General features: G+C 44.9%; 1 protein-coding gene across 1 annotated transcript in view; it reads left to right on the forward strand.

Annotated features, from left to right (window-relative positions):
* The window catches only part of LOC121551463 (syntaxin-binding protein 4), a 92012-nt gene that overhangs the window by 44694 nt on the left and 31659 nt on the right, over window positions 1-15659 (forward strand). The window contains exons 5-7 of the mRNA XM_045211015.1: window positions 4328-4440; window positions 8988-9105; window positions 10412-10553. Coding sequence (XP_045066950.1) covers window positions 4328-4440; window positions 8988-9105; window positions 10412-10553 — 373 coding nt within the window. The remainder of the gene's footprint in view (window positions 1-4327; window positions 4441-8987; window positions 9106-10411; window positions 10554-15659) is intronic.

A 15659-nucleotide genomic window follows, 5' to 3' on the forward strand; every position in this document is an offset into this window, starting at 1 on the left:
TAAATATACCAGAGATTCAGACTGGACATTCCCCTGTAGTGAGGTTAAATATACCAGAGATTCAGACTGGACATTCCCCTGCAGTTAGGTTAAATATACCAGAGATTCAGACTGGACATTCCCCTGCAGTTAGGTTAAATATACCAGAGATTCAGACTGGACATTCCCCTGCAGTGAGGTTAAATATACCAAAGATTCAGACTGGAAATTCCCCTGCAGTGAGGTTAAATATACCAGAGATTCAGACTGGACATTCCCCTGCAGTGAGGTTAAATACACCAGATATTCAGACTGGACATTCCCCTGCAGTGAGATTAAACACCAGAGATTCAGACTGGACATTCCCCTGCAGTGAGGTTAAATATACCAGAGATTCAGACTGGACATTCCCCTGCAGTGAGGTTAAATACACCAGAGATTCAGACTGGACATTCCCCTGCAGTGAGGTTAAATACACCAGAGATTCAGACTGGACATTCCCCCTGCAGTGAGGTTAAATATACCAGATAATCAGACTGGATATTCCCCCTGCAGTGAGGTTAAATACACCAGAGATTCAGACTGGACATTCCCCCCTGCAGTGAGGTTAAATATACCAGAGATTCAGACTGGACATTCCCCTGCAGTGAGGTTAAATATACCAGATATTCAGACTGGACATTCCCCTGCAGTGAGGTTAAATACACCAGAGATTCAGACAGGACATTCCCCTGCAGTGAGGTTAAATATACCAGAGATTCAGACTGGACATTCCCCTGCAGTGAGGTTAAATACACCAGATATTCAGACTGGACATTCCCCTGCAGTGAGATTAAATACACCAGAGATTCAGACTGGACATTCCCCTGCAGTGAGGTTAAATACACCAGATATTCAGACTGGACATTCCCCTGCAGTGAGATTCAATACACCAGAGATTCAGACTGGACATTCCCCTGCAGTGAGGTTAAATATACCAGAGATTCAGACTGGACATTCCCCTGCAGTGAGGTTAAATATACCAGAGATTCAGACTGGACATTCCCCCTGCAGTGAGGTTAACTACACCAGAGATTCAGACTGGACATTCCCCCTGCAGTGAGGTTAAATATACCAGAGAATCAGACTGGATATTCCCCCTGCAGTGAGGTTAAATACACCAGAGATTCAGACTGGACATTCCCCCTGCAGTGAGGTTAAATATACCAGAGATTCAGACTGGACATTCCCCTGCAGTGAGGTTAAATATACCAGAGATTCAGACTGGACATTCCCCTGCAGTGAGGTTAAATACACCAGAGATTCAGACTGGACATTCCCCTGCAGTGAGGTTAAATACAACAGAGATTCAGACTGGACATTCCCCTGCAGTGAGGTTAAATATACCAGATATTCAGACTGGACATTCCCCTGCAGTGAGGTTAAATACACCAGAGATTCAGACTGGACATTCCCCTGCAGTGAGGTTAAATACACCAGAGATTCAGACTGGACATTCCCCTGCAGTGAGGTTAAATACAACAGAGATTAAGACTGGACATTCCTCCTGCAGTGAGGTTAAATACACCAGAGCTTCAGACTGGACATACCTCCTACAGTGAGGTTAAATATACCAGAGATTCAGACTGGACATTCCCCTGCAGTGAGTAGGAACGGAATCCAGTGCTCTGACCATTATTCCATTCCAGTGGAGAATGATGTCAGTCAGTTAGACTTATATATTGACAGGTGACTGTGGAGCCCAATCCTGGAGGCACAGGTTCTACTACTGCTACTACTACTACTACTACTTCTACTACTACTACTACTACTACTACTACTACTACTACTACTACTACTACTACTACTACTGCTACTACTACTACTACTACTACTACTACTACTACTTCTACTACTACTACTACTACTACTACTACTACTACTACTACTGCTACTACTACTACTACTACTACTACTACTACTACTACTACTACTACTACTACCACACACACACACACACACACACACACACACACACACACACACACACAGGAAGGGCATGTTGAAGAGCTACTGAGCCTCACAGAGCTGATCAGATCAGTCTAATCCCTCCTGTCTTGGGTCAGAGAGGGGTCATCCTTCCTGTCTGAGGGTCTTCTCCAAATGAGTCTGGATCTGAGTACCTCCTCGACAATTTCTAGAACGCAAACACGTTCTAACCGTTCTCATTGGTCCCAGAAACCGATGGCCAGAACACACGAGGGTAAAGTGGCGTTTTGAAAATTCTTCATTGGCTTTAATACTCTGATTGGTTAGAGATGATCCAATTGCTGATTACTTTGTTTTGTACAACACCCCTCATTTTGACGTCACCGCAAACGACTTCAATGATGGCAGTCACAGACTGAAATATGAAGCGAACATAGAGGAAGAATTCAGTTTGAGTCGACAGGCAACAGGAAAGACTGCTAACCCATAACTGACAGTCAAATCAAATCAAATCAAATTGTATTTTTCAAATGCGCCGAATACAACAGGTGTAGACCTTACCGGGAAATGCTTACTTACAAGCCCTTAACCAACAATGCAGTTCAAGAAATAGAGTTAGGAAAATATTTACTAAATAAATTAAAGTAAACAATTAAATAAAAAGTAACACAATAAAATAACAATAACGAGGCTATATACAGGGGTTTCCGGTACCGAGTCAATGTGTGGGGGTACAGGTTAGTCGAGGTAATTTGTACATGTAGGAAGGGGTAATCAGTCTGCAATCAGTCAGTCTGGAGGTGAGGGGTCTGGGAGGAGTGAAAGGGAGGAGATAGAGATGGTTTGGAGAAAGGAGGGGAGGAGAGAGTGGGATGGAGTGGTGAGGGGGGAGAGGAGGGAAGGAGAGAGAGATGGAGTGGAGAAAGGAGGGGAGGAGAGAGTGGGATGGAGTGGTGAGGGGGGAGAGGAGGGAAGGAGAGAGAGATGGAGTGGAGAGAAATTGACCTTAGGGAATTGGTCTGTAGCTCTTAGGTCATACTGTCCTTGTCTCATTGGTACAGGAGAGATTTCCTCCACACTGACTGGCCCTTACCCCCAACCCCAGAAAGGTGTACACCATATGGCAGTGCTAGCTGCTTCTGGTCTAGGTGGGGTATCTGCAGCAAGGACTTGAAATAGAAAGAGAATACAGAAAGAGGAAAACATTCAATAAATGCGCAAGTGAGATGAAAAACCACCTGTCCTCTACAATTGTTACATAAAAAGCATATTATACCAAGCAATGCCCAGCATTAAAATAAAATCACACATTTGATTGGGGATCATTCAGTGGATGTACCTGGTCCGGAAATCTGTCTGGAATCAAATCTATTATTAAGATCAAACAACGACACTGAGGGAATACCAGGACATGTTCTCTCTCTCTCTCTCTCTCTCTCTCTCTCTCTCTCTCTCTCTCTCTCTCTCTCTCTCTCTCTCTCTCTCTCTCTCTGTCTTCTCTCTCTCTCTCTGAAGAAGTCGCTGTTGCGCCTTCTTCACCACACTGTCTGTGTGGGTGGACCATTTCAGATCGTCAGTGATGTGTACGCCGAGGAACTTGCAGCTTCCCACCTTCTCCACTGCGGTCCCGTCGTTGTGAATAGGGGCATACTCCCTCTGCTGTTTCCTGAAGTCCACGATCAGCTCCTTTGTTTTGTTGACGTTGAGTGAGAGGTTATTTTCCTGGCACCACACTCCCAGGGCCCTCACCTCCTCCCTGTAGGCTGTCTCGTTAATTGATGGTAATCTGGCCTACTACTGTTGTGTCGTCTGCAAACTTGATGATTGAGTTGGAGGCGTGCGTGGCCACGCAGTCATGGGTGAACAGGGAGTACAGGAGGGGGCTGAGAACGCAGCCTTGTGGGGCCCCTGTGTTGAGGATCAGTGAAGTGGAGATGTTGTTTCCTACCTTCACCACCTGGGGGGGGTCCGTCAGGAAGTCCAGGACCCAGTTGCACAGGGCGGGGTTCAGACCCAGGGCCCCGAGCTTAATGATGAGCTTGTAGGGTACTATGGTGTTGAATGCTGAGCTGTAGTCAATGAGCAGCATTCTTACATAGGTATTCCTCTTGTGCAGATGGGATAGGGCATTGTGCAGTGTGATGGCGATCTGCATCGTCTGTGGATCTATTGGGGCGGTAAGCAAATTGAAGTGGGTCTAGGGTGACAGGTAAGGTAGAGGTGATATGATCCTTAACTAGCCTCTCAAAGCACTTCATGATGACAGAAGTGAGTGCTAAGGGGCAATAGTCATTGAGTTCTAATGAGTGTGCCGTTCTAAGAGCGGACCTGTTGTTGGGGATGTGTGTGTGTCTTTATTTCCACCTTTGGTTTCTTACAGGAGAGAGTTTTCAGAGCTTTTGGAGAAGTATGGGTCCAGCAGTAGTACTGGGTCGACACGCAACTCTCCCATCCAGCATGGTAGGACCTCCCACCTCCCTGTTTGTCCAAATGGTATGTCCTGTCTCCCCCCTCTATTTCAACATGGTATAACCTCCACAAATACTGTATATGTCCTGTCTCCCCCCCCTCGATTTCAACATGGTATAATCCCCACAAATACTGTATATGTCCTGTCTCCCCCTCTATTTCAACATGGTATAACCCCCACAAATACTGTATATGTCCTGTCTCCCCCTCTATTTCAACATGGTATAACCCCCACAAATACTGTATATGTCCTGTCTCCCCCCTCTATTTCAACATGGTATAACCCCCACAAATACTGTATATGTCCTGTCTCCCCCCTCTATTTCAACATGGTATAACCCCCACAAATACTGTATATGTCCTGTCTCCCCCCTCTATTTCAACATGGTATAACCCCCACAAATACTGTATATGTCCTGTCTCCCCCCTCTATTTCAACATGGTATAACCCCCACAAATACTGTATATGTCCAGACTCCCCCCTCTATTTCAACATGGTATGTGATATATCTTAAACACATATCCAGCTCAGTATATGACAGTGATGACTTCCCATCCAATCAAAACTATTTGTCTTGATCTTTATTGTTCACCTCCCCTTTTAAACCATGTTTTTACCATGCTCAGACACCCTCCTATGAAATCAGCAGCGCCACCACTTGACTTTACAGCAGTAAAATGTGTTTGTGTACTATATAACTAGATTAAAAAGGAAACCTTTCTGATCATAGTAACTTACAGAATTACTTTACAGCAGTAAAATTAGTTCAGTTACCTTTGGTTGTTGAAAGAGTATCCATGTGATGCTCTGTAAGTCATACTGAGGTTGAAGCCCCCTTGCGTTAGGAGAAGTCTGTCATTGTCAATGTTGCTGTTGTTGTTGTGTATTTGGAGTTCATCTCAGGTGACATGTTACCTTGTTTTGCCTAGTTTTTCATCATTGGGGTCAGTGAATTGCAATGACATCTCAAGGAAATATATTTCAATGGAAATATATGTTTTCATGAAGCAAATAACCCCAGCATTAGTTTTGCATTTTAATGCCCAAATCAAAGATAACTATATAAGCGCAGTAACATCCCTTCTGTATGACAGGCCATTTCTATTCATGTCCGTTTCATTGTGGATTTCAGGGCTAAAAACTAAATAGCACACACACGGGTCAGCATGTAGAGTATTATTTACAGCTTAGAGGAGATCAAGCTTACTAAACTAAACACTTGTCAGGAAATGCTTTATGAAGTCCTGGGGTAGCTGCTGTCCGGAAAGTGTGTGTGTGTGTGTTGTGTGTGTGTGAAGTCCAGGGGTAGCAGCTCTCTACTCCGCTCCGGAGCGTTTAATAGGATATCTGTAGAGGCAGGAAACTAACTGACTGGTAACTCCTCTTTCATCATGTAGAAGTACCTAATTACACTGCCCTCTGGTGGAACGTCTGGAGACCCTGTTTGCGTTCCAAGACCCTGTTCCTTGTCTCTAACTGTTCACTGTCTGAACTGTTCCCTGGTTCTAACTGTTCACTGTCTCTAACTGTTCCCTCTCTCTAACTGTTCACTGTTTCTAACTGTTCCCTCTCTCTAACTGTTCACTGTCTCTAACTGTTCCCTGTATCTAACTGTTCCCTCTCTCTAACTGTTCCCGCTCTCTAACTGTTCACTGTATCTAACTGTTCCCTGTCTCTAACTGTTCCCTGTCTCTAACTGTTCCCTCTCTCTAACTGTTCCCTCTCTCTAACTGTTCACAGTCTCTAACTGTTCCCTGTCTCTAACTGTTCACTGTCTCTAACTGTTCCCTGTATCTAACTGTTCCCTCTCTCTAACTGTTCACTGTCTCTAACTGTTCACTGTCTCTACCTGTTCCCTGTCTCTAACTGTTCCCTGTCTCTAACTGTTCACTGTCTCTAACTGTTCACTGTCTCTAACTGTTCCCTGTCTCTAACTGTTCACTGTCTCTAACTGTTCCCTGTATCTAACTGTTCCCTCTCTCTAACTGTTCACTGTCTCTAACTGTTCCCTGTCTCTAACTGTTCACTGTCTCTTTCCTGTTTCTACTGTTCACTGTCTCTAACTGTTCACTGTCTCTAACTGTTCCCCTGTCTCTAACTGTTCACTGTCTCTAACTGTTCCCTCTCTCTAACTGTTCACTGTCTCCTAACTGTTCCCTGTCTCTAACTGTTCACTGTCTCTAACTGTTCCCTGTCTCTAACTGTTCACTGTCTCTAACTGTTCCCTGTTCTAACGTTCCCTCTCTCTAACTGTTCACTGTCTCTAACTGTTCACTGTCTCTACCTGTTCCCTGTCTCTAACTGTTCCCTGTCTCTAACTGTTCACTGTCTCTACCTGTTCCCTGTCTCTACCTGTTCCCTGTCTCTAACTGTTCCCTGTCTCTAACTGTTCACTGTCTCTACCTGTTCCCTGTCTCTAACTGTTCCCTGTCTCTAACTGTTCCCTCTCTCTAACTGTTCACTGTCTCTACCTGTTCCCTGTCTCTAACTGTTCCTGTCTCTAACTGTTCCTCTCTCTAACTGTTCAAACTGTCTCTAACTGTTCCCTGTCTCTAACTGTTCCCCTGTCTCTAACTGTTCCCTGTCTCTAACTGTTCACTGTCTCTAACTGTTCCCTGTCTCTAACTGTTCCCTCTCTCTAACTGTTCACTGTCTCTAACTGTTCCCTGTCTCTAACTGTTCACTGTCTCTAACTGTTCCCTCTCTCTAACTGTTCACTGTCTCTAACTGTTCCCTGTCTCTAACTGTTCCCTGTATCTAACGGTTCCCTCTCTCTAACTGTTCACTGTCTCTAACTGTTCACTGTCTCTAACTGTTCACTGTCTCTACCTGTTCCCTGTCTCTAACTGTTCCCTGTCTCTAACTGTTCCCTGTCTCTAACTGTTCCCTGTCTCTAACTGTTCCCTCTCTCTAACTGTTCACTGTCTCTAACTGTTCCCTGTCTCTAACTGTTCACTGTCTCTAACTGTTCCCTGTATCTAACGGTTCCCTCTCTCTAACTGTTCACTGTCTCTAACTGTTCACTGTCTCTACCTGTTCCCTGTCTCTAACTGTTCCCTGTCTCTAACTGTTCCCTGTCTCTAACTGTTCACTGTCGCTACCTGTTCCCTGTCTCTAACTGTTCCCTGTCTCTAACTGTTCCCTCTCTCTAACTGTTCACTGTCTCTAACTGTTCCCTGTCTTTAACTGTTCACGGTCTCTAACTGTCCCCTGTATCTAACTGTTCCCTCTCTCTAACTGTTCACTGTCTCTAACTGTCCCCTCTCTCTAACTGTTCCCTGTCTCTAACTGTTCACTGTCTTTAACTGTTCCCTGTCTCTACCTGTTCACTGTCTCTACCTGTTCCCTGTCTCTACCTGTTCCCTGTCTCTAACTGTTCCCTCTCTCTACCTGTTCCCTCTCTCTAACTGTTCACTGTCTCTAACACCTCCCTGTCTCTAACTGTTCACTGTCTCTACCTGTTCACTGTCTATACCTGTTCCCTGTCTCTAACTGTTCACTGTCTCTACCTGTTCACTGTCTATACCTGTTCCCTGTCTCTAACTGTTCACTGTCTCTACCTGTTCCTTGTCTCTAACTGTTCCCTTTCTCTAACTGTTCACTGTCTCTAACTGTTCCCTGTCTCTAACTGTTCCCTGTCTCTAACTGTTCACTGTCTACCTGTTCCCTGTCTCTAACTGTTCACGGTCTCTAACTGTTCACTGTCTCTAACTGTTCACTGTCTCTAACTGTTCCCTTTCTCTAACTGTTCCCTGTCTCTAACTGTTCCCTGTCTCTAACTGTTCCCTGTCTCTAACTGTTCCCTGTCTCTAACTGTTCCCTGTTTCTAACTGTTCCCTGTCTCTAACTGTTCCCTGTCTCTAACTGTTCACTGTCTCTACCTGTTTCCTGTCTCTAACTGTCCCCTCTCTCTACCTGTTCCCTGTCTTTAACTGTTCCCTGTCTTTAACTGTTCCCTGTCTCTAACTGTTCACTGTCTCTACCTGTTTCCTGTCTCTAACTGTCCCCTCTCTCTAACTGTTCACTGTCTCTAACTGTTCACTGTCTCTAACTGTCCCCTCTCTCTAACTGTTCCCTGTCTCTAAAAAATCCCTGTTTCTAACTGTTCCCTGTCTCTAACTGTTCACTGTTTCTAACTGTTTACTGTCTCTAACTGTTCCCTCTCTCTAACTTATCCCTGTCTCTAACTGTTCCCTGTCTCTAACTGTTCACTGTCTCTAACTGTTCACTGTCTCTAACTGTCCCCTCTCTCTAACTGTTCCCTGTTTCTAACTGTTCCCTGTCTCTAACTGTTCCCTGTCTCTAAATGTTCCCTGTTTCTAACTGTTCCCTGTCTCTAACTGTTCCCTGTCTCTAAATGTTCCCTGTTTCTAACTGTTCCCTGTCTCTACCTGTTCCCTCTCTCTAACTGTTCCCTGTCTCTAACTCTTCCCTGTCTCTAACTGTTCCCTGTCTCTAACTATTCCCAGTGTCTAACTGTTCCCTGTCTCTAACTGTTCAATGTCTCTAACTGTTCCCTGTCTCTAACTGTTCCCTGTCTCTAACTGTTCCCTGTCTCCTCCATTCTAAGCAGGCAGATACCTGGACAGCACATCGTCCGGGTCCTCGTCACGCTCCCAAAGTCCTTTGCTTTTGAGTCCTGCTGGCTCTCAGAGCACCTACAACAACCCTCTACTTCGCTCCCTCAGGTAGAACTATTGTAGTGAATTCAGGGGGTAGCCCCGACTGGGACTCGACCCGGGTCCAGCGACTGTCAACCCAACACCTTAGCCGTTACGCCAAGCGATCCAAACCTCTTGACAAGGTGGCTAGGTGTCGCGTTAAGGTTGCTACAATATAGTACAGTTAAACCGTTGATGTTGATGTATCTGCTGAATGAATGGGTTGGACAGTTAGTTGACCTGTGTCTGTGTTCTACTATCTGTGACTGTTGCTGTGACTGGGTGTGTATGTCTGTGTTCTACTATCTGTGACTGTTGCTGTGACTGGGTGTGTATGTCTGTGTTCTACTATCTGTGACAGTTGCTGTGACTGGGTGTGTATGTCTGTGTTCTACTATCTGTGACTGTTGCTGTGACTGGGTGTGTTGCTGTGACTGGGTGTGTATGTCTGTGTTCTACTATCTGTGACTGTTGCTGTGACTGGGTGTGTATGTTTGTGTTCTACTATCTGTGACTGTTGCTGTGACTGGGTGTGTAGGTCTGTGTTCTACTATCTGTGACTGTTGCTGTGACTGGGTGTGTATGTCTGTGTTCTACTATCTGTGACTGTTGCTGTGACTGGGTGTGTATGTCTGTGTTCTACTATCTGTGACTGTTGCTGTGACTGGGTGTGTATGTCTGTGTTCTACTATCTGTGACTGTTGCTGTGACTGGGTGTGTATGTCTGTGTTCTACTATCTGTGACTGTTGCTGTGACTGGGTGTGTATGTCTGTGTTCTACTATCTGTGACTGTTGCTGTGACTGGGTGTGTAGGTCTGTGTTCTACTATCTGTGACTGTTGCTGTGACTGGGTGTGTATGTCTGTGTTCTACTATCTGTGACTGTTGCTGTGACTGGGTGTGTATGTCTGTGTTCTACTATCTGTGACTGTTGCTGTGACTGGGTGTGTAGGTCTGTGTTCTACTATCTGTGACTGTTGCTGTGACTGGGTGTGTATATCTGTGTTCTACTATATGTGACTGTTGCTGTGACTGGGTGTGTATGTCTGTGTTCTACTATCTGTGACTGGGTGCGTATGTCTGTGTTCTACTATCTGTGACTGGGTGTGTATGTCTGTGTTCTACTATCTGTGACTGGGTGTGTATGTCTGTGTTCTACTATCTGTGACTGTTGCTGTGACTGGGTGTGTATTTGAGAGAGATTGTATGTGTCTGACTATCTGTGACGGCGTCTGTTTGTCTTATATAATATATCCTCATCCAGGAGAGGGTGTGTGTACCTGTCTCATATCTAATCTCTAACATGTATATCCTCTCCTCCTCCTGTCTCCAGTCACCCAGGAGAGGGTGTGATCCAGCTGATCTCTGTAGCCCGCTCCTCTAGTCTGGGCATCACCATCGGAGGAGGCTCCAATCGACCAGACGGCCCTGCAGTCTTCATACAGGAGGTTCTGTCTGGGGGAGACTGCCACAGGGTAAGTAATCAATGGGATCCATCCTGAAAGAACAGTGTACATGTGGAGACCCCCTTCTCATAGATTCACTTCATAACAGATACTCATAGTTACCTCCGTTGGGGTTTTTTAACACTGGGATGAGTTTCTTGAAATGAACCAGACTCACACCACTGGTAGAACATCCAGTCAACGATAAATCTGGTGGGAAGAGTTACATTAGGCATGTCGACATGGTAACATCAATCTGCTCTACTTATAAATGGAGTTACATTAGGCATGTCGACATGGTAACATCAATCTGCTCTACTTAGAAATTGAGTTACATTAGTTATGTCGACATAGTAACATCAATCTGCTCTACTTAGAAGAATTAGGACAGGTAACCGGTCTACATTATGGATTACTATTGTATGTCGACATGGTAACATCAATCTGCTCTACTTATAAATGGAGTTACATTAGGCATGTCGACATGGTAACATCAATCTGCTCTACTTAGAAATGGAGTTACATTAGTTATGTCGACATGGTAACATCAATCTGCTCTACTTATAAATGGAGTTACATTAGGCATGTCGACATGGTAACATCAATCTGCTCTACTTATAAATGGAGTTACATCAGGCATGTCGACATGGTAACATCAATCTGCTCTACTTAGAAATGGAGTTACATTAGGCATGTCGACATGGTAACATCAATCTGCTCTACTTAGAAATGGAGTTACATTAGGCATGTCGACATGGTAACGCCAATCTGCTCTACTTATAAATGGAGTTACATTAGGCATGCCGACATGGTAACATCAATCTGCTCTACTTAGAAATGGAGTTACATTAGGCATGTCGACATGGTAACATCAATCTGCTCTACTTATAAATGGAGTTACATTAGGCATGTCGACATGGTAACATCAATCTGCTCTACTTATAAATGGAGTTACATTAGGCATGTCGACATGGTAACATCAATCTGCTCTACTTAGAAATGGAGTTACATTAGGCATGTCGACATGGTAACATCAATCTGCTCTACTTAGAAATGGAGTTACATTAGGCATGTCGACATGGTAACATCAATCTGCTCTACTTAGAAATGGAGTGCCAAAAACCACATAGTCAGCAACATCCCACTACTATTCTGGGATCATCCAATCGTAAATCAGGAATTTCCAGTATAATCCCACTATAATCAGAACATCATATCTTAATTCAGGGGTTAACCTGAAGCTAAAGGACAGAACATCGGCCCTCATTTTCTGTTAATTTCCCAACAATTCTTCATATTGAAACTGCACAAACAGCCTCCATTGGTCAACAGCCAGCAGGGTGATCGCTAACACACCACATCCACCCCCCTGCTGCTTTCAGCCCTCAATAAAGCTCAGCTATAAAGGAACTGCCCTCTCTTGGCTTGATTACTACTGGACATTGGATGTGTATCTTCCCTCTCCATACCAAGGTGTTGACACTACACTGTGTTAGGAGTGCGCTACACGGCACTCCTGGCTAACGTTGCTAAAGTTTCACTCTTAAAAGAGAAATGCATTCACACATCTAGAGATTGCTTTGCAGGAAGAAGAAGCTCCTGCATAGTGTACATGTAAAGTGCAAGCAACAGTAACCTTCCTGTGTAAAGTATGTCTGTCCTGTTTAACTGTCTCGCTGGATGGAAGACAGACAGTGTAAGGTTACTAGTCGTGCTGTAAGTGTAACTTGGCGTTACCCATGGTGCTGTAAGCCCAGGAGGTTATCCAGGTTACTAGTTGTGCTGTAAGTGTAACTTGGCGTTACTCATGGTGCTGTAAGCCCAGGAGGTTATCCAGGTTACTAGTCGTGCTGTAAGTGTAACTTGGCGTTACCCATGGTGCTGTAAGCCCAGGAGGTTATCCAGGTTACTAGTCGTGCTGTAAGTGTAACTTGGCGTTACCCATGGTGCCTTAAGCCCAGGAGGTTATCCAGGTTACTAGTTGTGCTGTAAGTGTAACTTGGCGTTACTCATGGTGCTGTAAGCCCAGGAGGTTATCTAGGTTACTAGTCGTGCTGTAAGTGTAACTTGGCGTTACCCATGGTGCTGTAAGCCCAGGAGGTTATCCAGGTTACTAGTCGTGCTGTAAGTGTAACTTGGCGTTACTCATGGTGCTGTAAGCCCAGGAGGTTATCCAGGTTACTAGTCGTGCTGTAAGTGTAACTTGGCGTTACCCATGGTGCTGTAAGCCCAGGAGGTTATCCAGGTTACTAGTCGTGCTGTAAGTGTAACTTGGCGTTACCCATGGTGATGTAAGCCCAGGAGGTTATCCAGGTTACTAGTCGTGCTGTAAGTGTAACTTGGTGTTACCCATGGTGCTGTAAGCCCAGGAGGTTATCCAGGTTACTAGTCGTGCTGTAAGTGTAACTTGGCGTTACCCATGGTGCTGTAAGCCCAGGAGGTTATCCAGGTTACTAGTCGTGCTGTAAGTGTAACTTGGCGTTACCCATGGTGCTGTAAGCCTAGGAGGTTATCCAGGTTACTAGTCGTGCTGTAAGTGTAACTTGGCGTTACCCATGGTGCTGTAAGCCCAGGAGGTTATCCAGGTTACTAGTCGTGCTGTAAGTGTAACTTGGCGTTACTCATGGTGCTGTAAGCCCAGGAGGTTATCCAGGTTACTAGTCGTGCTGTAAGTGTAACTTGGCGTTACTCATGGTGCTGTAAGCCCAGGAGTTCCAGGAGTCAGGCAGAGTGTTGGTTACCCTCCTGGGGCTATGGAAGGCTTAGCTATGCTGTGATCCTGACTGTCGACAGGTTTAGACAGGGTGGAACAAGAGCCTGCAGGTGTTTAAAGCAGCCTGGAGGTGTATCTGTGTCCCAAATGGCACCCTGATCCCTGTATAGTGTATAATATAGCCAGCCTCATTATTGTTATTTTATTATGTTACTTTTTAAAACTTGTTTTAATTTTAGTTTACTTAGTAAATATTTTCCTAACTCTATTTTCTTAAAGCTGCATTGTTGGTTAAGGGATTGTAAGTAAGCATTACGTCAATGAGAAAGGAGAAGCGATGACATTACTCCCCAGAGCAGGAAGTCAGTAGCAGTGGTTAAATATACATGGCTGGGGCGCATGTGACAAATAAAAATGTGATTTGATTGGATCTTTCCTACACAGTACACTACTGTTGACTATTTAGGGAATAGGGTGTCATCTGGAACGGAGAAGTGGCCTCTCCTCCTCCCTGGAGGTATGAACTGAAGTCACAGAGCTAGTAGAGGATAACCACAGTTGAGCTCAGTTGCCTGGGGACACCCCCCTGTAAAAAAACACCTGGATTTACACCCCAGGTGGGAAAGGCCGTAGGAGGCAGGGCAGGCTGTTAGGGTCAACAGGGATGAGCAGTTAGCCTGATGAGCACAGGAGATAGGCAGAGAGGAATAGTTGGGAGTGGAGATAGAGAGAGAGAGAGAGAGAGAGAGAGAGAGAGAGAGAGGGGTAGAGAGAGAGGTGGAATAGTTAGTCTAGTCAAGGTGATGGATCTAGAGTGAGGGAGGGAGGGAGGGAGGGAGAGAGAGAGAGAGAGAGAGAGAGAGAGAGAGAGGGTTGGAGGAATGGTTAGTCAAGGTGATGGATCTACATGCAATGTAGAGAGAGAGAGAGAGAGAGAGAGAGAGAGAGAGAGAGAGAGAGAGAGAGAGAGAGGTGGAATAGTTAGTCTAGTCAAGGTGATGGATCTAGAGGGGAGGGAGGGAGGGAGGGAGGGAGGGAGGGAGGGAGGGAGGGAGGGAGGGAGGGAGGGAGGGAGGGAGAGGGTTGGAGGAATGGTTAGTCAAGGTGATGGATCTATATGCAATGTAGAGAGAGAGAGAGAGAGAGAGAGAGAGAGAGAGAGGGAGGTGGAATAGTTAGTCTAGTCAAGGTGCTGGATCTAGAGGGAGGGAGAGAGGGAGAGAGAGAGAGAGAGAGAGAGAGAGAGAGAGAGAGAGAGAGAGAGAGAGAGAGACAGAGAGAGAGCGAGAGAGAGAGCGAGAGAGAGAGAGAGAGAGAGAGAGAGAGAGAGAGAGAGAGAGAGAGAGAGAGAGAGAGAGAGAGAGGAGAGAGAGAAGAGAGAAGAGAAGAGAGAAGAGAGAAGAGAGAGAGAGAGAGAGAGAGAGAGGTGGAATAGTTAGTCTAGTCAAGGTGATGGATCTAGAGGGAGGGAGGGAGGGGGAGAGAGAGGGTTGGAGGAATGGTTAGTCAAGGTGATGGATCTATATGCAATGTAGAGAGAGAGAGAGAGAGAGAGAGAGAGAGAGAGAGAGAGAGAGAGAGAGAGAGAGAGAGAGAGAGAGAGAGAGAGAGAGAGAGAGAGAGAGAGAGAGAGAGAGAGAGAGAGAGAGAGAGAGAGAGAGTAATAAATTAAACAAACCTCATAGTGAGGAATTGGCTATCCAAAATGGGGTTATGTGGAGAAATCACTTTGCAAACCTCTACAGCAATATAACAAAGAGCCCAGAACAACAAGATATACAAGAAAAATTCAACATTATCCTAACTGCAGGTATTTTCCCCGATATTTGGAACCAAGGATTAATCACACCAATTTATAAAAATGGAGACAAATTTGACCCAAATAATTACAGAGGAATTTGCGTTAACAGCAACTTGGGGAAAATTCTCTGCAGTATCATAAACAGCAGACTACATCATTTCCTTGATCAACACAACGTCCTAAGCAGAAGCCAGATTGGATTTGTAAAAAATTATCGTACAACAGACCACATTTACACCCTCCAGACTCTAATTGACAAACAAGTAAATCAAAACAAAGGCAAAATCTACTCGTGTTTTGTAGACTTCAAGAAAGCATTTGATTCAATTTGGCAAAGGTCTTTTTTACAAACTAATAGAAAGTGGTATTGGAGGGAAAACATATGATGTTATTAAATCAATGTACACTAAAAACAAATGTGCGATTAAAATCGGCAACAAGCAAACAGACTTCTTCTCTCAGGGACGTGGAGTGAAACAGGGCTGCCCAATAAGTCCAACACTATTTAACATCTACATTAATGAATTGGCAAAAACATTAAAAGAATCGGCAGCACCTGGTCTCACTCTACACAACACTGAAATCAAGTGTCTGCTGTACGCAGATGACCTGGTGCTACTGT

Source organism: Coregonus clupeaformis, chromosome 35 (assembly GCF_020615455.1).
Source record: "Coregonus clupeaformis isolate EN_2021a chromosome 35, ASM2061545v1, whole genome shotgun sequence".
NCBI lineage: Eukaryota > Metazoa > Chordata > Actinopteri > Salmoniformes > Salmonidae > Coregonus > Coregonus clupeaformis.